Below are 27269 nucleotides of genomic sequence, written 5' to 3'. Positions count from 1 at the left end.
TACGTATTTCCTGAGATATATCTTGAATAATATTATATCGGTTCCGAAAATTATCTAATTCATGTAAACAATTTCCATAGTATTATCATTAAAGTGTGAAGATGACACAAGCATTGAGACTCACCTAAATTAAACAAATCCAAGTTTCCTGAAAGCAGTAACGAATATTGTAAATCAAATGAAAGCATTTTCTCCGTTATTGATTAAAACATAAAAAAACGTAAATGGTGTTTTTTTTTTGGTTTTTATATATTGAATTCTTTAAAGGTCATTAATTTTGATTCATCAGATTCTTATAAATCTATTCTTCTTGCTTTGGAAATATAACTATTAAAATATCAAAAATTAAGTTTTCTGATTTATTCTAAAAAATCTTATAACTAATTTTTTTATATGATATTTCTATTAATATTCAAATTACAAAAATTTCTGGTTTTCTTATACTTGAAGTTAAAACAGTCAAATTTGATTTACTGTAAAAAGAGTGCAAAACTTAAATCCGCATGGAATCAGTTTTGATACGTTCAGCTTGAAGCACAGCATACATTTTAAATTCCTATTTACGGAGTAATTCTTAATAATTTTTATGAAACGTTTAAGAAAAGATTATTAGTAAGCAATAGACATTTAACTTCCTTAAATAATCCTACGAAAAATAATAGAAAGAAATGATTAATATAAAATTTAAAAGAATTCAAATAATAGAAATACCAATTTTCCTTATTTTAGTTCACAAGTTTTAAAATTTTCAAATGAATATTTAAGCTTGATAAATGTTTTAATGAAATGAAAAATATCTTCCGATGGCCATCGACGCTACAGAAGTTGTTCTCACTGCATTGATACTGCACTCTCCCCCGACCATACCTTTGATTGCCCAGCCATTTTGGCGAAGCTCTTCAAGATCCATCTCGATTCATTGCATCAACTCCTCTACTCTATTAAAGTTACTGATGTGGCCAATGCCGTTTTATACACTTTTGGACAGATCAAATCCTATTGCACTACTGAACAAGACAACAATAACAACACATTTTTTAATGAATTATGAAATCGAAAAAAAAATTATCTCGCCTCTAAATATGGCTTACGAAAAGCAGTTGATTTTAATAATTGCAAATAATGCTCCTACGAATGCGAAACTTAAATTAGAAAAGTAATGTCATATTGTCGCCTTTTGTTCGAGCACAAATGTCGTCAACAGCAAAAAGATTAATAGACTCATTGGTACCTCATCATGCCTATGTAGTTATACATCTATGGAAACTTCTTTTGCCATACGTAAGAATGCGAAATGATATTCGAAATAAAATGCTCAAACTTGGTACATAATTGTATTAATATAATTGTAAAAGCTTAATGCATTTTAGACCTAATGTTTCAAACCTCTCACTGTCTTTCTATCCGTGTCATAATGTCACAACATTAATAACAACACGCTAATTGAACCTAGGTCAGAATCTAAATAAGTGAGTGGAGTGAAATCGCAACAAATGATCATGGATGAAATATGAAAAATGATTAAATCATCGTAATTCTTAATTTTTACAAACTTTGCATTCATTTGTATAAAGAAAAATACCAATTGTTTATTTTTTCCTATTTTCGTATTTTCAAAATATTTACGTCACGCGTGACTGATTGTGCAAGTGGAGAAAAAGGGCGGTGGTAGGAAGAGAAAATGACCACTTTGTTTTCATAATTACACTTAGAATGTCAAAATGATAAAAAGTAAATCATACATAGCTCACCTCCATTTAATCCGGGCAAACTAGGGCCACTTCCATCTGAAAGAAAATTATTAATAAGTCAGAATAATGTATTATTTTAGTATTTGGCTGACAATTTATAAACGCGCTGTAGGAGAAACCTTATCTCAACATCAGGGTGATTAGTTTCTTCATTCCTGTACACCAAACCATGAATCTCCTTAGATATAAAATATAAAAAAGTGTGTAAAGAGATTCACTTTCAAAATTATATATTTCCTATTCTTTTTATGGTCACTCTGGTATCATATATTTGCAACAAACTCAGTATCTATGTTAAAACAATTATGTTCACACTTAGGCTTTACAAATAAATCTGTTTTTGCTTTTACTTGTTCAATCATATATTCCATGCTGTATACAAAACACCTGAAAAATAAAATTCGTCAATTTAGATAGGGAGGTTTTTATTTGGACTAAGAATGAAGTCTTTTGCGAATATTACTGTGCGCTTCTTTTATTGCTTAACTGGTACTGACTGCATTATTCGTATAACGTTACACCTAAACACAGAAAATTCTTCCAAATTTTGCAAACTAACTTATGTGTATCTCTGAAATGTATGTTTTAATTTCGTTTTAGTGGAAGGTGATGACGTAGATGTGTACAGAAATAAATAAAAGTTATGGTTAGCATTGTCTTTTGGTCTCTTCAACACTTTCTAGGGAAAAAAAAGGCAATATATGTATATAAAAAAATACTCAATGAAAGATAAACTAGCAAAAATTCGGAATTTTACTTATTTATTGAAAATATTCTACCCATTCGATGGGCCCTCAAACAAAATATAAGAAAGAAGGAAATATTGAAAAATGAAGTACTACAGATTCTTACTAATTACAGATTCTTCGATCAACTATTATATCTATCGAAAATTCATGCGAAATTTCATTAATTTAGCGTTTTACCATAATATTAATCAGTTTTGGCAATGGTTAGTATTCAACGCTCATGGTACTCAACCAAACCATAAAGCCCTCTTTTTCAGTATTAAAGGACGCTTGAAATTTGAATATTAAATGAATATTTATTTATACTTATTTCAGTTTATTTCAAATGTTTGACATTTATGTTGCGCTATAAAAATTCTTTAAGTGTTCCACACACACCCACTTCAAATGTAACATCACATGCAAGCACCAAAATTATAGTAAGATCTGGCGATCCGGGTGAAATTACAGAGCGTATCTTTCTGTCAACAATTCATAAAATATGCTTTGGAGCATTGGCTTTTCTAATAGTATTAAATTCAGAAATTAAAACATCACCTTAATGCGAATTAGAAATATTTCTTTATCATTTTTTATAAAATTTAACACATTTTTTGTCTGTTTCGACTTAACAGTGACTTATACTCGTTTCAAACACATTCCTTATAGAGACGGGCATCTCAGTTAATAAATATTTTTATTCCATTTAAATTCTAATTTATGATTTGTTTTGAGGATGAGAAATCTAGGAAAACTTATTTCCGTATAGACCTTTTTAATTTTAAGAACCGCGTTTACAAAAATAATTACTCCTATTATCTCCAGATCCACCGAGACCCCCGCCTAATTGACCTAAAATGTATATATAAATAATATTCAAATTGAAACGAAAAATTGGCTAGATGAAATTCGAAATGAAAAGATAATAAATTAATTCTTGTTTCAAATTAAATCAAATGTATCCATTTTTATAATGTTAAAAATATCTATTTTGTACTTGGAAATAATACTTGTACTTTGGTAAATACATAGGATGCAATTGTCTGATTTATAATGTTAGGAAAGAAACAGGAAGTGAAATACAAATACTTTTAATTTGTCAAGAAAAATAACTTCTTTAAAATAAAATGGAGTTAACTGCGATTATCCGTTAAACTAGCTCACTTGGAATTTTGAAGGGATATCTTTAGTACCGTAAAAATATAAAGAATTCCGGAATTAAAGATCTGAGGGAATGATAAATATTAGCTTATATTTTCTTTATTGCAACACTGGATGTCAGCATAAATAGTAGAAGAATTATTATAACGGTTTTTATAATTTAACTCTTGCAACCGAAATCCATCAAAATCTTTTGTTTCTTAAACTTAGTGTTGATTGCATGCGTTCTAGTTATTGGATTTATTTAATTTAAGATGTATAAAGAATTTTCTAATAATACCTCCTGATCCACTGGAACCTCCTCCTAAACCGCCTAAGCCACCTAAGCCACCTAATTTACAAAAAATAAAGACAAATATTTGATACTTAAAGAAATAAAACATATGTGAAATACAAAATGAAATGAAATTTCATTTCGTAATATTCTGATATTACCTCCGTAAAATACTTGCTATATAAAATAAATAAAATAATAAAATTTTGTAGTGCAATGCAAATATTTAATGATGAGAAATCCTTAAATTCTTAATTGCAAGGGGTAAAATCACTTGCTATAGTTTTTATGAGCCACATTTATATGAACTATTCTGATATTACCTCCAGATCCACCTAAACCGCTTAAGCCACTGAATGCATACAATATATTGTCATGTTGGCACTCTTATGTGGAACTCAATGTCACACACTAGAAGCAGAGCTAAACCAATTTATTAACTCAACTCTGGACTCAGAACATAGTGACTGACAGGTCTTTTGCTTTTATACCAGCAGGGAAAGTTCCAGAATACTTTTCTTGAGACAGTCAAAAAAGTACAGAACACTTATCTGGTAAACCAAAGAAAGGTCCATAAACCTCAGGGACATGAAATAAAGGAAAACATAAAATCAATGAATGAAATATTGCGAATGAAGACCGTGAATGGCATTGTCTCTAGCAAGATTCGAACTTCCGATCTCTTGATTATGAGATCAGTGCTATGACCATCCGGCCATGGAGAGTCGACGGTCTCTTTTCAATGCGGCAGTATAAACACTTGAGTATTTATTCAAAAAAAAATTTCAAAATCATTTGAATGCACTTTATGTCAAGGAGAAGAAGAAGTTACGCTCTGTTTTCAATATATTTATTTAGCGCGTTTGACGTTTCTAAATGTGGAAATTCACATTTTATTAATCACTGATATTAACATATACTATAATACAAAAATTTTCCATAAGCAGTTTGAATTTGGCAGTATTATATTTTTACATTTTTAGATAGTATCAATTTATCATTTAACAGTTTAAATGTAACACTGAATATTAACAGTAACATTAAAGACTGGACCCGTGTACGAGATTCAAGTATCAATCATTTCGAATCTTCCTGTTGGTGTACAGTAATTTTGTTTTAAGTTTTATAGTGAAAATGTATGCATTTAAACAGTAAGAAGCGCAAATAGGGACAGTATTCAGAAAATTAAATTAGGTGCAGAATTTCTCAAAATATGCTTAATATTAATTTTGTAATTGAAATTTTAAGATGTCCAATACAGTCTACGGCAAACATTTACGAAGCGTTCTCCAAGAGGTTAGGAAATGCCTACAAGATATGAAAAAAATGAGATTTTAATGGTACGAAAAAGAAATTGATCCGTTACAATTTTTTACAATAAGTTGGGTAGTTGGCAATTTAATGTATATTTGAATTAAACTGACATCATTTCATATAGGTGAAATTTCTAGATAAATTAGCTTACGGAAAGTATTTTTGTAAACGATTACCAGCTTTCTCTTTCTATTATTAATCTTCTTTTAATACGTTGAGCATCAAAGTTCTAGATAAATAGTTATAGGTCTCTCCCCAAAGCACCTGCTTGGAAAGGCCTATGTTATACTTTAAGATATTGCAGTAACTTATTTTTTCTTTCTAGTTTTGACAGCATAAATTAATCAGAATCTTTAAAGAGTATTTCTTAAAACCAAAATTAGAAAAAAAAATGAACTAAAAGGATTATTTTTTTTATTTTTTTCAAAAATATTATTATATAATATTTGAAAAAATTCTGTGTATATTATATCATTACAATATCTTCGGAGTAAATATTTTAATAATTTAGAATGTGAAGGCAACAAAGATAAAAATGAAAGCAATTGAAACTCGGGTTTGATTCTAAATTTTTTTCTGAAATCTCCTTTCGGAATAATTTTTAAAGTTTAATATTGAATTTCTGAAGCAAACAACGCAACATTATGAATTCTTCCGTTATAAAGAAATGGAAGAGAGTGGCTTGAATAGTTCTACAGGCGAATTATTGAAAGAATAAAGAATTTTATTTTTAAAAATATTTATTAAACAATTTTTATTCAGAAACTAAAGACTGTTTGGGTTCTCTGTTGATAACAGGAGTGCATGTATTTGTGTGAATTTATAGTAAAGGGCTTACGTTCATTCTGCAGATTTATAAGTTACCCTACCTTCCTATTGTTATTTTTTTTCGATAACACACTTTCTTTCAGGATACGTTGTCTAAAATTATATATAAATAAAATTATAATTTTGATAGGAAGTATTTGCGTGAAAGCAACGTAATATAAATTTAGCATTTCATTCTCGATTATAACCAAACAGCTACTTTTAGATGTGTCTGAATATTTAGAATATTCATTTTTCAAAGATTTTCAGTTCATTAATGTCTTTACTATAAATTTCATTCCGAATCATCTTGCCAAAAAGCTTCGAATATCATGCAACCTTTTAATTGCATCTTTTATTAATGTAATCGAAAATTAAATTTATCGACAGGCTTCCTCTTTTGGAAGACCGCAACCACTAAGAATTTGCACAACCACTTCATCTGTTCAGCTTAAAACATTCACTGAAACCTCTGCCCGAATCACTTAAGCTTAAGTAACGCAAAAATATCAAAGCAGGGCGTTCAAAAAATTGTTTCTAAACTTTAAATAGTTATTGCGCAAGTCATTAACATGATGATGCAATTTTTTGCTATTCAAGTGAATTAATGTACATTAATTAGCTGTCTGTATTGCAGAAATTATGTTCTCTTGAACAACACTGGTATTCCCCAAATGTCGGCAAATTCCTCAATTCTGGACCTCAATTCTTCTCAATTTAAGCATAGTTATGCTTCAAGGACTATCGCGCACAATCATCGACAGCCTAAAAGCACGCAGTGAACGCGTTCCAAAAACACATAGTGAGATCTTTCTATCTGGTAGAAAGCACTACGGTCTTTCTCTTCATTTCATTAACGGCAACGATCTATAAAAAGTGAATGAAAGAATGGACTCAGATTACCTCCTCCTAATCCGCCTAGGCCACCTAAAAATATAAATATAATAAACGCATAACATTTAAAACTAACAAAAAAAATCATTTGGATAGAATACAAACTACAGAGAAATGAAAATGTTTCATGCTTTTCTTGTACACTTGAAATGAACTTGTTTCATATTTCCAAAAGCGTAGTTTTATTTTTTTTCTTTACTTCCTGGTATTCTACAGTGCAGAAAATCTGTACATGCGTGCAGTTGAAGGAAATACAAATATCAACCTATTGCTTATTTTTCATTGATCTCGATATACCATGGAAAATAAAATATGAAATGTGTTATTTTCTTTCCTTATATCTTAAATCTTTAACCAGCACGCTTAAAATGAATAATAAAATAAAATATTTTTATTAAAAATCTATAGGTCAAAGAAGAATTGGTAAGATTTCAGCGGCCGAGATATGTGAGAAGTTAAAATACAAAATGAATCAAATTTTAAATTTCTTTCTATATACAAGCTCTTCATACTTTTATGATTTTTTCGCTTCTAAATATCTGAAAAGAAATTCTCCTTTATTTGTTATAAAAAACGATTTTAAAAACTTATGAATGTTTTTTTATTCTTTTCATCTTCAGTTATTATAACAAAAATCTGCTGCCTTTTCATACTATCCAGTAAAATCGCGTGCCATTAAAAAGACTACGCATAAGAAACAAAACGGAAAATAAATAGTTTTATAAACCATTCATTATTCCATTTGTATTTAGTTAAAAAAAAACGTAAACAGATTTATTCTTAATAAGAAGAAATAATCAAAATTTCATTCATCATGTGGTATATGTTATTGTGGCAGCTACTAGGTCCCAAAATTAAATTATATATTCTCGAATTACCTCCAGATCCACCGCCTAAACCGTTCAGTAATCCACCTGAAACATAAATAATACAAATTAATAATTATTAAAATGACTTCAATGAAATTTATACCTTAGATTATTAGGATGGTGCCATGTTTTTATCGCGGTTTTATTCAAAGGGTTTTTATATTGTAAACATGGATTTTTGTCATTTACATTTTACTTATTTTCGCATACGTAATAATAAATTTCTCCACAAATGTGTCGTCTATGGCAGGTTTTATAATAAATGATTTCGGATGTTCATTATGAACTCATCTTTTAAATAATATTCAACATTCTGTTTTAATGTTTTTCCGCACTTTCTCTTTTCATTTGTTTATTGCACTATTCGCTCTATTTCATTTTTTAATGATGTTAAATTTCTTTCTGGACATTTTTCTGCCGATTTTTCACATTCACCTGGCATGTAAGATTTTTCAGAGACTTCTTTAAGATACAGAATCTTTTAATGTTTTCAGAAAGTACAAGGCAGCATTTTAATATTATCAGAATTTAATTATCAACTAAATGGTTTTGTTTATGGAACAAACATTTGATAGTCATTATTCTAAAAAATGAAACGAGGTGTTAAAGTCTGAAAACCGAAATACTAATAAATTTTAGTGTTAAAATGGTAACATTTTATTGAGAAAATAAAATGAATTATTCAAAATACTTTAAGTCAAAAAAAAGAGAAAGAAATGGCATCGAGAACTGAAAGGTGCACGGAAATAACATACGAAATGATTGAGTAGAGGCGAGCGTTTAAACTATATCAAATCAAATGCATAAGAGCATCATAGTTATATATATATATATATATATATATATATATATATATATATATATATATATATATATATATATATATATATATATATATATATATATATATATATATATATATATAAATTTTGTTTCGATCTCTCAATATTTAAAAGAAAATTCTACTTCTTAGCATACTTATAAAAGGATCTTAAAAACCACTTTTCATTAGATAGGCACGCTGCCATGGATTAGAATGGAAGCCCCTTTCGCCTTCAATAAGCATCTATAATAAACGGATGGCTTCACTCTTTTCCGACAAATGCTCTTTCAATAAAAAAATGTTTTTTTTTAAATGCAACCGAATGTTTTGTATTGAGTCTTAAGAAAATAAATCCATTTTATAATTTTTTTAGTAATGAAAAATGTTTAAGGACATTTTTATCGTTCGTGTCTTAAATGATGATTATCATTTTTAGGAACCATCATCAAATATATATGTGTAAAAAATATAAAAATGCAATAAATCGGTGATTATAAATAATCACCGATAACAGTGACAGGATGAATCACATTCATCCTATTATATATATATCACTTAAGATTATCTTTGGAATCACTAGAATGGTTGCTTCATCCACCCAATGTGCCTAAGCCACATCATCCGCATAAAATATAATAAAAAATATTTCCTTCAAACAGAGATCCAACTTATTTTTTACGAAATTCGTATCGTATTGAAGTGTTAGTTTAATGTGTTAATAGTTTAAGTGTTAATCCTGTTTTGAGTGTCGCATGTTCGTAAGCACTTCATTTTGTAATGGATTCATCAGATCAATTCACATGTACACTATTCATAATATGCAAAATATCTCATCTTTTTCAGGATGCAGAACGAGATTTTCCTTTTTTTAGATCACAGTTATCCAATAAATACATTTCTTCTCTTCAATAGGTCAATAAAGGGCCTTTAAAAGTAATTTTACAGAATTTCGCATTAAAACTCTGAGAATGAAAGGACTTTTTTCTCTCTATTTAACATTTTTAAATAATCTGATGGTTCGCCCTATTAACAGTGACAGAGCGCATTTAAAACAGAATCTTCGTACAAAGAAGACAAACAAGTTGATAGATTTAATAAAGAACTAATCATTCCTTTTATATTTCATTGTGAACAATATTTACTTTTGTGTTTCACTTTGTAAAATCAAATTTAACTTTTTATAAAAATCGAAAGACTTGATCATTTTATTTATTATGTATGGTATGGAGTATCGTTGTAAATCTTAAGAACGAAATTTGAAAATGAACATCACGATTACCTCCGGATCCGCTGGAACCGCCGCCTAGGCCGCCCAAACCACCGAGGCCACCTAAATGCCAAAATATATAAATATATAAATGTTTTTCCAAAAAAAAGAAATGAACTTTTATAAAATTCATATGGAAAAAAAGTGATTTTTGCCTTATTTTTACTGAATGCGTTTCATGTTTGTAAACACGGATTTTTTTATTTATTTTTGGTCGCCCATCCACTTATATTACAGTTATGTAAACCGCCACAGCTATAATGCCGATAGTAATATCATAATTTATTATTTTCAGATCTCGATTTGCACATAGTTACTGGATCGATTACAAGCTTCTGTAGTAATAGTTTATGCAGATCTTTCTTTAACTGTCTCTTACATAGGTAAATACGAAATTTTGGAATTCAATTTTCACCCTCATCCACATATACGATAGTTATTGGGCAACTAAAAGGAATAATTTAATAAAAATTAATATTTTAATAGATACAACGGAGTTATTTCAAATATTTCAAAACTTAATGACCAACACATAGAAAATGGTGGTTTTAGAGTGCAAAAACAAGATTTTAAAAATACTTTTTTTTTACAAATATCGGTCCATTTCATCCTGGACTTATAATGGAAAAACGTCTTCTCTAAAATTGACAACCTATTATGAAGTGTGATATTAAATGGACACTTCTTATTTTATGGTTATCTGGTGTACTAAATAAATAATAATGGCTCGTATTAAATAAAAAAATGTGAGAAAAATGAAATAAATTAACTTAAGCCTCTGCATTTAATGCAACTTTACTGCAATATATACTAAAAGCACTTTCATATTGGATCTGCATAATTAAATAAGCTGCTGCCTTGAAAACAATTATATTTTAAAGAGCACATTTAAATAAAATATAGAAAAAACAACAAAGTAATTTGATAAATATTCGGTCGATCTTCTTTGTATTTTTTAATAAAATGAAATATAAAAAAATTTCTTAATAATGGGAAGAAACAATTGATAAATTTATTTATCTCTTATAAAGAACTGTCAGACATTTAGGAATCAAATCTGAAAAGGAATTTGCTCAGATTACCTCCAGATCCACTGGAACCAGCGCCTAATCCACCTAATCCACCCAAGCCACCCAAGCCACCCAGTCCACCTAAATTGAAAATAATATAAATACATGTACGTTTCTTCAAACGAAAAGAAATTCGTACATCAGAGGAGAATACAATCATTGCGTGTATTGCAATAGTGCATACAGTTTTCAGTGGGTTTCAGTTTTGTAAACATGGACTTCTTAGTTGAAATTTTCTCCCCTACATTCTCGTGTAAAACTCCATAGATGTGCTGAAGCCAGCAAATTTTTATTTTAATATTATTAATCCTTGATTTGCAAATATTTGCTGATAAGATACTGTGCTAATGGTTTCAGTACGATTTCATTAAGTTTTCTGGAGTTGAGTTTGAAACTGAGGTTTCACTATCACAATCATGTATGATAGTAGAAAAATTATTTTCATGTGTACAGCATTTTAATAAATTATGTTAATATTTTCAGAAAAGAGCATGTAATATTTCATTAATTTCAGAACTAATTAACACCAACAACCAAGCTCATCTTTTTTATATACATGACATCTTTTATTTAATACATTATGCTTGTAAACTAGGAAATGTGCATTCGATTTTTCACTCGTATTTCTATGAACTACAGCACAGAGCATTCGCAATTTGAAACACAGTCGTCATAAATATGCTACCAACTTCAAAAACTACAGTGATCAGTTCTCATTTAATTCTTTAATTGGTTACATTACTCCCTAGAAATTATAATAATAAATTATTCCGTATTTTAAAATCCCTGAGAAACTGAAATCAATAAAAATAAAATACTTTTAAATAAAACTCCAGCTCTCTTTAATTTAGAAGTGAATAATTTTAAGAAAAAGATCTATGTTTCAGCACATTTATTTAGATATCCAGATGCCTCGCCCTTTTATTATTCTTTTGTTTTGACATCTAAATATTTGAAAGCAAATTCTTCTTATTAACATTTAATAAAATGATTTTAAAAGCTATTATATTTTGTAACGATAAAGAATTTGAAGTATTTGATCCTAGTTTATAAATGTAAGAATTGATAATTCATTCACCCATGTCCAATCGTACACTACTACGAAAGTGATAATTATTTTAAGAATAAATTCTGAAATAAATTTAAAATTTAAAAAAACGAAAATTCAAAAAATTATAAATTTTAAACGAAATTTATTATTGGACTCAAATTTAGAAATGAATTATTAGATCTATAGCTAAAAGCAAAACTTATAAACGCATGAGGAGCTAAATAATGATTGCATAATTCTAAAATCTATCAAAGAATTTGAAAACTTGAAATTACTTCAATCAAAACAACCTCTCACACTCTTGATTTTGTTTCGATCTTAAAATTTTTACATTTTCAAAGCAGTTAAATTATGAGAAAATTCCCTAATAATGAATTTTAAAAAATAATGCTTTGTTTTAAAGCAGTCTTCTTGTTTATCAGCCCAAATTAATGTTTCAAGTATAAAAATTAATTTTCAAGCATTAAAGGAGCATTCAATTTTGGACTCACCTCCAGTTAAGGCAGACAAATCTGAATTTCATAGACAAAAATAAGAATATTAATTTCAAAGAAAAGCAATTTTATTCGGTTTTTCTTAAAATTTAATAAAAGTTGAAATAAAATTCTTCATAGTTTTATAAAAATTATAAATTTTCAAACTATTAATAATAGATATTGAACTCACCCAAGTTGGATAAATCTATATTACCTAAAATTGGATATTGTGAACAGTATTAAAATGAATTTTGTAAATGTAATTCATATAGATATTTTAAATAATATTCAGATAAATTATGAGATATTAAATATAATTTTTTTTCAGACTCACTTAATTCAGATAGATCTAAATTTTTCAAAAAGAAAGGAGGAGATCAGTTATTATGTAAAATCAGTTTGCCCATATTCCATTAAAATGAAAAAAAGTTTAATTCTTCGTAATGTATATATATTTTCAATTTTTAAGAAATGGATAGTAAATAAACAGCAATTTGTACTCACCTAATTTTGACAAATCTAAGTTTCCTGAAATGTATATTGAACAACGTTAAATCAGTTCTGCAAAATTAATTGGGGAAGTTTTGTAATTCATGTAGATAATTTTCAAAATATTTGCATTAAGTGTTTAGTAGAAAACGTATAATTCTGACTCACCTAAAGCAGACAAATCCAAGTTTCCTAAAAGTAAAAGCGAATATTGATTATAAAAGGAAATTACTTTCTTGATTAAAACGTAGAAACAATTAGTTACTTTATTTGTTTTAAGTATTGAATTTACAATTTATCATTAATTTTGATCCATCTAAGTGGAAAAATTGGATATATTTTGATCATGTTGTTTAATTTATACGGGAAACTTTTCTATTTCATTTAGATATTTTTCATAATATTTGCATTTTTTCATATGAAAATTCTTATTTTAATAATATTAATCCTTGATTTGCAAATATTTGCTGATAAGATACTGTGCTAATGGTTTCAGTACGATTTCATTAAGTTTTATGGAGTTGAGTTTGAAATTGAGGATTCACTCTCACAATCATGTATGATAGTAGAAAAACTCTTTTCATATGTACAGCATTTTAATAAACTATGTTAATATTTTCAGAAAAGGACATGCAGTATTTAATTAATTTCAGAACTAAATAACACCAAAACCCATGCTCATCCTTTTTATATATACAAATAAAATGGGATCAAAATCATTTATTTTCTCTTTCTAACATCTAGTTCCACTGGGCCTTATGTTGTGAACCCATCTCATTTTGTATTCACGTAGCAAATAGACTCCATTCAGATGAACCACATTTTAATATTTTCAGATAATGAAAAAGATACATTTCAATTACATTATTTCCTAAATATTAAATACAATTTTCTACATTATACTAACATAATTATTGAAATTAAAAAAAAATGTATAAAAGTAGAAGCGCGTGACAATAATATATATTCATCAAGTACATTAGAAAAGGTTTTTTTATAATTTTTAAGAAAAAAAAATTATTATTATATTACCTCCTAGTCCACCGGATCCGCCGACTAAACTGCCTAATCCACCCAAACCGCCTAGACCACCTAGATTACAAATAATATAAATACATGTTTGTCTCTTCCAAACGAAAAGAAATTCGCGCAGTAGAGAAGTACAAAGTCATTGGGTGTTTAGTGCATACTTTTTTCAGTGAGTTGTAGTTTTGTAAACATGGAATTTTTTATTGAAATTCTCTCCCGTATATATGCATGTAAAACTTCACAGGTGTTTTGTCGCCAGCAATTCTTATTTTAATATTATTACATATTGATTTGCAAATATTTACTAAAAGTGATTATAAAATACTGTCTAATGGTTTCGGTACGTTTTATTAAGTTTTCTCAGATTTGAAATTGAGTTTTAGCTCTCATAATCATATACGATAGTAGAAACACTCTTTTCATGTGTGCAGCATTTTAATAATGTATGTTAATATTTTCGGAAAAGGGCATGCAGTATTTCATTAATTTCTGAAGTAATTAACAGAAAAAAACCATGCTCAACTTTTGTATATACAAATAAAATGATATTAAAATCATTTATTTTGGCTTTCTAACATCTAGTTCCACTAGGCATTATATTGTGAACCCATCTCAATTTGTATTCACATCTAAATTTCAAAGATTTGATTTTGCCTGTATCGTGGTTGAATGCATATTTAAAATTTTTGAAACTAACTTCGTGTAAGAAAAAATTAATTAATAATTTTTAAAAGATTAGAACCCTATTTTGTATTTCATTTAAAGACAAATAATCAAGAACATCAATCGTTTTGTACTGAGAAAATTTAAAAGCTCATTTTCATATGTATTATAGTTGATTGTTACAGCATTTGAGTGGCGCAGCTAAATAATATACATAGATCGTCTGATTACCTCCGGGTCCACCAGAACCACCGCCTAAACCGTTGAGTAATCCGCCTAAGCCACCTGAAACATAATACAGATTGATAAATATTTCTTTCAAATGAATATTAAATGAATGCTATGCTTATGGTAAAGAATTGGGATCATATCACATTTAAATCAAGCTCTTTTTTTAACACACTGCATATTGGCATGCATTTAATTTTGTAATCGATCTTTGAATTCTGTTCAGATGTAGTGCTGTAGTTCATATGAGGGCTCCCTGAAAAAAGACTTTTTGGACAAAAAAACATGTCTCAATGAACATTTGCGAGGTCTGTTACAGGAATTCATAAGCAGTAAATCCGTTTTTCCTGACGATTAAATCACTCTAAATGAAATCTGAATTCATCGTTATAGCTCAGAAACAATAACAGAGTCAAAACAGTGGACCTCAAAGGTGATTAAAGAAATGGGAACTTCTTCTGCAGGTTCTGTCGACAGGTTCCTGGGATAGCAATATAATTATCTTAATAGATTATTTGAAAGTGGAAAAACAATTGCCACAAACTACTATGCAACTTTTTATGACAAGTTGAAGACACATTTTTGTTAAACGTCCACATTTCCAAGATATTTTTTTTTCTCCATCAACTCAATTTTTCTTCTCATGAAGCCCCTTTTGAGATGGCGGAAATCCACGAACTGCGGTTTCAATTCTTGATCATCTACACTACTTGCCAGACCTGACTTCAAGCTTTTTGTTTCCCCAGCTGAAAAAAGCATGCAGAAGACAAATACTTTCTTTAAATGAAAAGGTAAGGAATTTCGTTAATAAATATTCTGCAGAGAACGATTCAACATATTATTTAGACAATTTAAAAAGATGGGAGAATCGCCGGGAAATTTTATAGATTTACAAGAAGACTATGTTGGAAAATAAAAGTAATTTTGGAGGTAAAATTTCTTGTCTTTGTTAGGTTGGAAAATATGGAGACTACGTGATTTCCGTTCAGGTAAAAAATATTTTAATACATCCCTAAAGTACAAAGAGAAATTTTAACTATATTATATCTCAAATATTGAGAATGAATTTATATTTCTCATTATAATATAATTATCATTATTAAAATTAATGAATTATTTAAAAATTACTTCAAAATAAATGCTATTACTGGGGAATATATAAGTGAAAGTACTTTTATGCCTTAACTACTGGATTTGCCTAGTATCCGGTTAGCGCGCACATTCAAACCGAAATCTTTTTATACTGGACAAGGAACTAAATTAATAGTTTTTATTAAGCTTTGAACATTTCCTTTGCATTTTTTTATAAAATGAAAATTAATATGATTTAACAATAGAAACACCTCATAGTTTTATTTGTCATAAATGTTATATAGAACAGTTATATATTTATGAACCAAAATTATAAAAAAAAATTACACCAGTTACCTCCTGATCCACTGGAACCGCCTCCTAAACCACCTAATCCACCAAGGCCACCTAAATATAAACAATATAATTACATATATATATTTTTTCCAATAGGAACGCAAAATTACATTTACGAAATTTATTAAGTGAGAAATTCATTAGTAAAGAAATGAGTTTTGCTACATGTTTACAGCATACTTTTACTTAATGTGTTTCCTGTTTGTAAACATGGAATTTTTTTATTGATTTTTGCTTCTTACATACTCATGTAAAACGAGATATTCATCGTTCTTTGTAATCGTTCTTGCAGTTCCATTTACTTGTACAGTAGTTCATAAACTCCATTTAGATGAACAATATTTTAAATTTTCTTATTTATTTTATTAAGCATCTGCATTTTCTGAAAATATATTGCGATATTTTGATATATTTAAATCTGAATTATTGAATCAAATTTTGAATGGTCTTAAGATATGCACCTATAAGCGCTTGTTGGCGACTTCTGAAGACGAATTCATCTTTTCAGTAAATGCAATGCTGTATTTTAAAATTGTCACATCTCACATACCGAATACAAATTTCTTTACTTCAGTGTACTAACAAAATTATGTTAAAAGCCAATAAAATTATTTTAGAGCCATTTTCAATAGCATGTAGCGAAAGGACCTTTTAACTGTATAATCTTTCATTATAAGTAAAAAACTAACATCATAAATATTATTCTTTAATGGGCCATAAGAATAAAAATCTTCTTATATGCAGTAAACAATATATTTTAATTTTTTATAAGTCTCTGAACATCCATTTCATTTCATTTAAAAAATTCATAATGTTTTTAGAATGAAAAATTTATAAATTTATTTATCATATGCGCTATAATGAACAATTTTTTTAAATGAATGCATTCCATTTACCTCCGGGTCCACTGGAGCCGCCGCCTAAGCCACCTAATCCACCCAAGCCACCGAGGCCACCTAAATATAAGTAATACAATTACATCTATGTTTCTTCAAAATGAAATGCAAAATTGCAATTATGAAATTCTTACAACAAAGACGTGAGTTTAGCTACATATTCACAGCATGCTTTTATTTAATGTGTTTCATATTTATAAACATGTATTTTTTTATATTTTTTTTCGCACATCCTGATGTAAAAGGCTCAAATATACTGACATTAGTACTTCTTCAGATCTTAACAAGCAAATAATTACTGAATTGGTTAAAAGATACTCTTCTCCTGTTCTAATGGTATATGTGGGATTTTATTTAATTGGTCTATTTTCAATTCATTTTTCATTCTCATTCACATGTACGATAGTAAAGAAAACTCGTTTTCATTGCACAGTATATTAATAAATGATTTTAGTATTTTCAAAAAATGCGATGCAGTATTTCAATATTTTTAGAGATTCAATACAAATGAAAAGAAAAAAAAATACTCAAATAGAATTTTTAAAATCATTCATTTTTCTTTTCGATTTATTGATACATTCTACCAAGACTTACAAAGAAAACCCATCTTAACTTAATATTGCATCGTAATTATAAATGGTTAATTTTACATACTGTCTGGTTAAGTTCACAATTAATCATTTCGTGGACCTTGGAAAGAAATCCACATGATCTTACAAAGTATACCTGTGGGAAGTGCAAAACCCATTATAATACATTGGTCTTGCAATTATAATGATGGGAAGACTAATTCCTTCTTCAGTTTAGTGAGCGATTATGACATCTATAAATCGGACAAAAACAGATGGTACTAAAGAAGAAGTATCGTGTCCAAAAACTGTCGCTGTATATAACGATGTCATGGGAGGGGCTGATCGCTTTAATCAAAGAAAAGAAAGATACCAAATAGGAAGAAGATATGTAAAATGGTGGCATCGTATCTTTTATTTTCTTATTGATCTTACCATCATAAATAATTTCATACTGTGGCAAGTGAACCAAAGAAACAGAAGTTTAGAGCATCTAATATTCCGAACTAATAGACGGATATTCCTCAAGAAAAAGGAAATGAAGTCCTGCTAGCTTCCAAGCAAAGACGAGTGTAGTTCCAGATGACGTGCTCTTAGCCAGTGTGGGAAATCATATGCCAAAGATGGTTTCTAACTATAGACGATGTAGGAAATATAGCAGAAAGGGGCAAGAAAAGAGGACCCGCTACATGTGTGCAGAAGGCGATGTCCCCTTGTGCATTGCAACATGCTTCTCATCTTTCATGCCAAATAATCAACATTAAATTTAATTTTCTTTATGAGGGTGAATGATTCTTGGGAAGTATTCTTTCCACCCCTAAAATTTAAATGTAAACATAAAATTCATCAAAATAAAACATATTTAATAAAGGCTATTGTTTAATTGTTAATAAATCATAAAAAAACTGCGAGAAATTCAAGTGAGAAATAAATAGTCCACGAAAGGGTTAAATAAAAAATATTGCATAAAAACAGATTAATAAATTATAAAAGCATTGGCATCTTATTTTATATTTAACTTAAAGAAAATACAGTCATTTTAATCAATCATTTAGTAGCGAGAAATCGTAAAATCTTATTTTCCTATGTTTTATGTTAATTGTATGTTTTCATATGTTTTTTACATATTATTGGTATTGTAGCTAATTTATACTCATAGATAAAAAAAAAAATTACCTCCGGATCCACCAGAACCACCGCCAAAACCACTGAGTAATCCACTCAGGTCACCTAAAGCATATAAAATGCATGTTAATAAATGCTACTTTCAAGCGAAAACTTAAATTACTTGAATATAATTCGTGTAGAAATGAAATATATCACATAGACTCCATTCAGATGAATAACCCTTTGATGTTTTGAGATAATAAAAAGAGATATCTTAATCATATTATTTCCTAAATATTGAATGCAATGTTTTTTAACTTAAACTTAAACTCCTTTAAACTTAAAGAAATTTAATGCTGAAAAGACAACTTTATATCTCATATGCACAACAAAATGTTTTTTTAACTTATAAAAAAAAAAAGTTATCATAAATTACCTCCAAGTCCACCGGATCCGCTTCCTAAACCACCCAAGCCGCCAAGGCCACCTAAATTAAAAACAATATAAATACATGTATGTCTCTTTCAAACGGAAAGAAATTCGTAGAGTAGAGAAGAACAAAGTCATTGTGTGTTTAGTGCATACTTTTTTCAGTGGGTTTCAATTTTGTAAACATGGAATTTTTAGTGAAATTTTCTCTCGTATTACCTCGCGTAAAACTGAACAGGCATCTGATGGCAGCAATTCTTATTTCAATATTATTCATTTTTGATTTGCAAATATTTACTGAAGTTGACTCTGAGATAATATTTTAATGGTTTCGGTAAGTTTTTATTATATTTTATTACTCATTATCATACACGATAGCTCCAAAACTCTTTTCATGCTTACAACATTTTAATAAATTATGGTAATATTTTCAAAAGAAAAGGAATGCAGTATTTCATTATTTTCATAACTTAATTAAGACTGAAAACAGAGCCCGTCTGTTTCTGATGCAAATAAAATGATTTCGAAACCCTTTATTTTCCTCTTCCAGCATCGGTGGCCTCATAGTGAAAACCCATCTCATTTTGTGTTCACATCTTAATTACAAAGTTTTCATTTTGACTTTTTTTGTGGTTGAATGCATATTTAATTTTTTTTAAAAATCAAAACTCCTAGTAAGAAAACAAAGTATTTAATTTTAAGGCTTTGGCATATTATTTTGCATTTGATTTTATGTCTATTGATCCAAAATATCAATCTTTTAGTAAAGAGAAATCTTAAAAGCTCATTTTCATATTCTATGTTATAGTTAATGGTTACAGAAATTGACTATCGTAAAAAAATAATATACATAGTTAAAACAATTTACCACCGCCTAAGCCGTTGAGTAATCCGCCTAAGCCACCTGAAACATAATGCAGATTGATAAACATTTCTTTCAGATGAAAATCAAGATTACATGAATGTGATACGTATGAGAAAGAATTGTAATCATAACATAATAATTAACACATTGCGCATTTGCATGCATGGAATTTCGTAAGCGATCTTTGAATTCTGTTCAAATCTATTGTATTTCATACGAGAGCTCTCTGAAAAGTTTTCGATCTCGATATGAAGATGGCAGTCTGAATCAACCAAAGTAAGGAAATTTGTTCTGGCGTCCATTGATAACTCTCAACAAAAATGTTTGCCACTTTATTTGGAAATGTTTTATTTCAGGTTTTTTGTATGTTGATACGACGGATTTTTAAAGAATAGAAAAAAGTGACTATCAAATTGTTACTTAAACATCTTCGCAAGTTAAAGAGAGTTCGGAAGCGGTTATCGGCGCCCTCCGCCATCATTCTCTACTGTGAAGTTTTGGCAGCTGAGTTTAACGAGGCAGCCTTGGCTTTGAGTGATGATGAACAATTAGGATGGCTTAAATGACTACTTATGAAAACATCTCTAAAATTCACCAAATATTTCAGGTTAGAGAGACAACAAAGGATATGAGCATGTCTAAAGAAAGTGCTTTCCACATATTGATTTCAGGTTTTCGGTATGGACAAGATGACTTCATGTTGGGTGTCTCGTTTGCTCTTTCTGGACAAAAAAACGTGTCCGAATGATCATTTTTGCCACTCTGTTAGAGCAATTCAGAAGCGATGAATCAATCAATGTAGATTAATCCTGGATTCATCGTTACAGCTCAGAAACAAATATGTGATCAAAGCAGTGGACCGAAAGTTGATTTTAATGAAAAATGGCAAAGACTATTTCTTCTGCTGAGTCGACAGTTTACTGGGATAGCCATGTAATTATCTCAATAGATTACTTGAAAAGGAAAAAGCATTTGACAGAACATACCATGCAAAATTACTTAACAAGCACAACACAGAAATTGATGTTAAACAGCCACATTGAAAAAGGGAAATTTTTTTCCATCAAAACAATGCTCCGTCTCACAACGCAACTGTTGAGATGTCGAAAATCCACGAATTACGGTTTCAATTCTTAACTGTTTATAAGTTACTGATCTGGTGTCTTCTTTAACTTATCTGGAGTTTCTAATTGTTTCTTCGATTTAGTAAATAAATTATCTAAAATCATTTACTAACAGTTTTACTCCTTTTTGTGCTCCCTATTAGTGGATATAGAGAATTTTTATCTTGAATTAGCACCTTAAGTATAAAATGTTAATTTTACTCATTTATATGCTGTGCTTTATTCAAATAGATAATAACTTCGAAGAAGAAAATTCAATAAATTTATGTATTATTAAACTGTGGTATCTCATTTGTATTTTATTAAATGAAAATAAATTCTTCTTCTTCTAGTAGAGAGAAATCTTAGAACATTATTTTCATATTTGTTATAATGAATTGTTATAGATTTGGGGTATCGTAACTAAATAATACGCATAGATAAGAGGATTACCTCCGGATCCACCAGAGCCGCCGCCTAATCCGCCGAGTAATCCACCCATACCACCTAAAACATGAAGAATGGAAATTGATGAATATTTCTTTCAAACGAAAATTAAAATCACTGATATGAAATTCTTATGTAAAGAAATGTGGTTGAGCCATGTTTCATGATACTTTTATTTAACGTGTTTCATATGTGCGTGCATGTCATTTTGTAATCTTTCAGTTCCATTCACTTGTACTGTAGTTCATAAACTCCATTTAGATGAACAATATTTTAAATTTTATTATTCATTTTATTAATTATATATTTTTTCTGAAAATATATTGCAATAATTTGATTTTTTAGATCTGAATTATTAAATGAAATTTCTGAATGGAAGTTAGGAATTAACATATAAGATTCGATTTTAGGCCGAGAGAGCGTCTCTTGTTTCAGTTACGCTATCTAGGGCCAAGAGTAAGACTTAGCTACTCAGGTGTTACAACCCTTTTTACAGTAAGGACTTCATTCACGCAATTCGTTCATCTACAGGTTGTAATTTAGACTTGAATCAGAGAACGACCACCTCTGAACCAGTACTCACAGTGGTATTGTCTCGATTCGACCTCATAGTCACGATAGAGTTTTACGTGCACCAACCACCACATACAAGAGGAATCTTCGGCTGGAGGGGTTCGAACTCGCAATCCAAGGGATGCGAATCCAACATCTTACAAACCAGACTATTCCGGACTATAAGTACTTGTGTAGATAGCATGTGACGACTTAATACTTTTAGAAAATGCAATGTGACATTCTCATTTTTCCATATTGAATACAAATTTTCTTCTTATCTTCAGCGTACTAATAAAATTATATCAAAAATATTTTAAAAAGTTTATTATTTCACTGCCATCTATAGTGAAAGCATATTTTTCCTATTTTTGCTATCATAATTAATCTGTTGGCTTTGTAAATATTCTTATTTAACAAGCACATTTAAATTAACAGTTTTGATCATTAATTTTGTATTTCCTTTAACAAAATATAAAAAATACATAATGGAACACAATGTAGTTTTCATATGTGTTATAAAGAGATTTTATAATTTTCAAATGCCAAATTATTAGAAAATTACCTCCGGATCCACTTGAACCACCATCTAAACCACCTAATCCACCCATGCCACCGAGGCCACCTAAATATAAATAATATAAATACATATATGTTTCTTCCAAGCGAAAAGCAAAATTACCTTTATAAAATTCGTATAATAGAGAAGTGAGTTTTGCCACGTGTTAGTGGCCGCTTTTATTAAATGTTTATAATATTTTATTTCGTACAATTTTTAAACACATTTTTTTTGGTCATGCTGATATTTGCATGTTGATACTATCATGATTTGTTTTAATATTTCAAAATATTAATTAATAAATATTTATTGAATCGTTTAGAAGATACTGTTCTAACTGATTTGATAGCTTTTGTTTGATTCGCCTCGAGTTTGCAAATGAGATTTCACTCTCATTATATGTAAGAGAGCTGAAAAACTCTTTTCATGTTAACGGTATTTCAATAAGTTATTTTAGTACTTTCTAAAAGTACAACACAATACTTCAGTAAATTAAGAATTTGATTTTAAATAAAGAGAAAATTTTTGTAATTAATAAAATAATAATTGTCTTCCAGATAATTTGTAAATCCATTTTACGTTTTTGTGTGCTTTGCCAGGGCGTATATTAAAACTTCTTTATACTTTGAATTAGTATCGTTATTATAAATAGTTCATTTTGACTACTAACTGGTTGAGTGCATATTAAACAAAACAAAAACCTGTATAAGAAAAATCAAATGAGTGGGTAATTTATTAAAACTTTATCTTTTTTTAAATTTTCAATATTTTAACATACGAAATATTATTATTCATATGTGTACAGTGAAATGCTATTCTCAAAATTGCTAATGCAAAATTGCAAAAATGCTAATTCTCAAAATTGAATAATGATTGTGTCTCAAAACTGAATCAGAATACCTCTGGATCCACCAGAACCACCGCCTAAACCCCCCATGCCACCTAAAAATAAATAGTGGAAAGTGATAAATATTTCTTTCAAGCGAAAAATAAAATTACCTGAATGGAATTCTAATCGCAAGGAAATACTAATATGTCGTTACTGTTATACTATTATTACTTTTATTTAATGCGTTACATATGAACGTGCATGTCATTTTGTAATTGGGTTTTTCAATTTCTGTTCGGATGCACGATGGCTCATAAACTCCGTTCATATTAACAGCATTTTAATTTTTCTGATAACAGATGGCGGTATTTTATTATTTTCACATCTATCATTATTATATAATCAAAGCTCTGAACGGCCGTAAGGAATACACCTAAAAGCATGGAGGACGATTTTGTCTGCATAACCAGTGAATCCACGGCAGAAAACCTCAACATTGAAGTGAAGCATCACTTTTGAATTTTAAAGACTAGGAGCTATGAGTACAATGTAAAAGCCTTTACTAATATCATCGGAAGATCTTCTGATTTTCTCATTAAGAATTTGCCATTTTTGTAATAAAATGGGAAAGACAAATAACAGAAGGAGATATTTTTGTTATCGTTCAGTCACAACTGGTTAAAACGTAAACTGGATGCCCACATTCAAATCCTAGAAAAAAAGTAACTCACTCAAGAGGCAATTGAATCCAACAGCCGACCCACTCCGGAACTAAATGAAATTTTCAGGCATCGAAAGAATGATTCTATGCGGGGCGCTATTCTCTCGCATCGAGGCAAAAGCAATGAGCCGACTTTTTCCGGGGAAATGAGTTTTAAACGTCTCAAGTCGTTGTATTGGAATCTTTCAGCAGTTCTTCCATTCCCCAAAAAACTTCTTCCCCTTCAAAGGAGATCGCAGCAACATACGACATCTATCAAAGCAGCTCTGTTTGTAAAACATAGTGTATTTCTTGGCACATGATTCAACCTCGTAGACATTGAACAATATAATGAATTCAACAATATTCCTCTGGCTAAATTTGATCTGATAAAAAGAATCTTAAAATGAGTCGAAAATCAGAATTGTCTACTGATGTCATCAACTTAAAGGATGGCTCCAAAATAAATGAAAATGTAAGTAATAATTTCTGTAATCTTCAAAACTTGAAAATCGATTCCCCCTGGGTGACTGATTTTGCCTTCATCCGAGTATGCAAGACCTTAGTTTTCCGGGCAGAACTGCTAACGCTTCATGCATTGAAATGGGAAAACCACCTCATAAATTCAATCCATATTTGAAAGGATAAATAGTCTTTACACGCTTTATAAACCTACAAGACCTTACAATCCATTCAAATCTTACTAGAAAAACATTAAAAAAAATTCACCTTGGACACATGGTTTACAAATGATCACATAGTTTGATCATTATGGTCATGAGACTGCTGAGATTTGCAACTTCAGTTATTTTAAGAGAGAACGAATGCAACTTTCTATCAATTTGTAGCAATGGAAGGGGGCATAGTTACAACAAGAAGAATACCTGACCTCCTTCGGAAATTTTGTCTAATGTACAATAATGTGGCAAACAAATATGAGATCAAGTTCGACATAGGATAGGATCTATTTCCGAAATTCATCATGTGCTTGAACGTAAATGCTACAGAAAAGCATTGAGAGGTTAGGTAAACGGTATTCTCTCACTACTTGCCCACTGGCACCTGCCTTTCACCTGCAAAAGCTAGCGCGGTGACTTGGAAGCGACTTGAAGAGCGCCGGAAGAAGATCTGAAACGAAGATGTAATTATATGTCAACATGAAGAGCTTCTCCGCAGCGACCTCAGCATCACTTTCCCCAACCAAACGAACAGTTCTCTTCTGGTGATCTTTTAGAATTCAGTTTCGGTCACTTCATCGGACTCATGAATATGCAGTTCGTTGGACCGCTCCTTTCTTATACGCACATAAAAGAAGAATATTAGTTTTAGTCTTTTGCAATCGTTTCCAGATTTTTGTATCTGCATTTGGACTTTGTCTTAAGTTTAATTTTTTGGATCGAAATTTACCACATGTTTTTCAACATTCTTTTCCGTTAGGCCCACCCTCTGTCTGTGGTCACCGTAATGTTTTTATGCTTTATTTACAACCTAGCACCTAAAGTCAATCGATAGCCAAGATTTATCCTTTTCTGTTTTACTTGTTCTTCTACTTTGAAGTGCCCGATGCGATCGCGTCTTCCTGTTGCAAATTTCCTTTCTCCAAAAGAGACGACAAACGAAGAGCAAATAATTCCGAAAAAGACACGATTTAATCTTTCCGTCCAGGTTTACCCATACTCATTAATGTACACCAATAAAAATATTTTAAAACTTTTTTAAATTTAAAATTTTTTTTATTGCATTTACTCGAGATCATAGAGAAAGCACTTTTTTGTTTTCATCATAAGAATTGTTTTTTTACTTGATGTCTTATTCGGTAAAGAGAACATTTAAATAAGATAACAATGAAAAGGAAATATCAGAAATCTGGGTCATTCTTTTACTATTTCATTAAAAAAAATTAATTTATCCCTTCTTTAACAATGGGTATTCGTGATCATTTTATTTTTTATACAAGTAATAAAAAGTTCTTACAGTTTTTAGATTCCAAAATTTTAAAAGAATGTTTTCAGATTACCTCCAGATCCACCGGAACTGCCCCCTTTACCACCTAAAAGATAAATACGTTGGTAAACACAGAATTTTTAGTTATTTTTTTCCCTCGCACATCTTTATGTAAGGTACGTAATCACTGTAGTAATTGCTCAGCAAAATCCAACAGGCATTGTGTCGTTAGAAATATCTTATTTTTTTATTTTCAAATCTGTTTTAGCAAATAATTACTTAACTTATAACAAGATTTTGCTGTAATCAGTTCTGTATGCTTTTATTTAACTTATCGCGTGTTTGCAAACATAGACTTTTATAACCGAATTTTCAATTTGATCCACATATGCAACAATTTTCAAACTTCTCGAAGATGCTGAATGCTTGAATAAATTATTTTAATCATTTCTAAAATTGCAATGAAGCATTTCGACAATTTTAGATCTTAACGTTCAACGAAAAGAATATGTTTCGTAATAGAACCAAAAAATGATTTTAAAATCATTAATTCATCATGGACTTTTTACCATGTCAGGGCTTATAATGAATGCCCTTTTTACTTTGAATTACCATCCTAGTTAAACACTTTTATTTTTACATACTATCCAGTTAAGTGCACATTTAAACTTTAAAAATTCTCATATCAATAAAAGTTAGTAGATTAATAACTTATTGAAACGTTGATCCCTCCTTTTGTCTTTGACTTAAAGGAAATAAATCAAATTTATTTGATTTTTAGCATTTTGAACAATTTTATTAATCATATAAGCTATCGTATTTTTTTAATTATATTACTCAGTTACTATTTTATTAAAATAAAATTACCTCCAGATCCACTAGAGCCTCCGCCTAACCCACTGAGTAATCCACCTAAAACATGAATAAAAAGAGTAAATATTTATTTC

General features: G+C 29.4%; 1 protein-coding gene across 50 annotated transcripts in view; it reads right to left on the bottom strand.

Moving 5' to 3' along the window:
* The window catches only part of LOC129957578 (uncharacterized PE-PGRS family protein PE_PGRS54-like), a 173601-nt gene that overhangs the window by 122413 nt on the left and 23919 nt on the right, over positions 1–27269 (bottom strand). For 31 of the 50 annotated variants that reach the window (XM_056069967.1, XM_056069946.1, XM_056069966.1 and 28 more), the window contains 23 exons: positions 27190–27234; positions 26396–26428; positions 22856–22915; positions 21745–21798; positions 20192–20227; positions 19331–19381; positions 18964–19017; positions 17219–17278; positions 16323–16373; positions 14898–14951; positions 14007–14066; positions 13143–13166; positions 12990–13013; positions 12820–12834; positions 12676–12699; positions 12501–12521; positions 10971–11039; positions 9901–9951; positions 7808–7843; positions 6939–6962; positions 3921–3971; positions 1752–1787; positions 125–148 (listed from right to left, as the gene is read on the bottom strand). In XM_056069967.1, the coding sequence (XP_055925942.1) occupies positions 125–148; positions 1752–1787; positions 3921–3971; positions 6939–6962; positions 7808–7843; positions 9901–9951; positions 10971–11039; positions 12501–12521; positions 12676–12699; positions 12820–12834; positions 12990–13013; positions 13143–13166; positions 14007–14066; positions 14898–14951; positions 16323–16373; positions 17219–17278; positions 18964–19017; positions 19331–19381; positions 20192–20227; positions 21745–21798; positions 22856–22915; positions 26396–26428; positions 27190–27234 (957 nt within the window). The remainder of the gene's footprint in view (positions 1–124; positions 149–1751; positions 1788–3920; positions 3972–6938; positions 6963–7807; positions 7844–9900; positions 9952–10970; positions 11040–12500; positions 12522–12675; positions 12700–12819; positions 12835–12989; positions 13014–13142; positions 13167–14006; positions 14067–14897; positions 14952–16322; positions 16374–17218; positions 17279–18963; positions 19018–19330; positions 19382–20191; positions 20228–21744; positions 21799–22855; positions 22916–26395; positions 26429–27189; positions 27235–27269) is intronic. The other 19 variants (XM_056069972.1, XM_056069963.1, XM_056069950.1 and 16 more) reach the window with 17 other exon arrangements.

The sequence above is a fragment of the Argiope bruennichi genome, chromosome 11 (genome assembly GCF_947563725.1).
Source record: "Argiope bruennichi chromosome 11, qqArgBrue1.1, whole genome shotgun sequence".
Classification (NCBI taxonomy): domain Eukaryota; kingdom Metazoa; phylum Arthropoda; class Arachnida; order Araneae; family Araneidae; genus Argiope; species Argiope bruennichi.
This window is presented reverse-complemented; position numbering and strand designations above follow the sequence as displayed.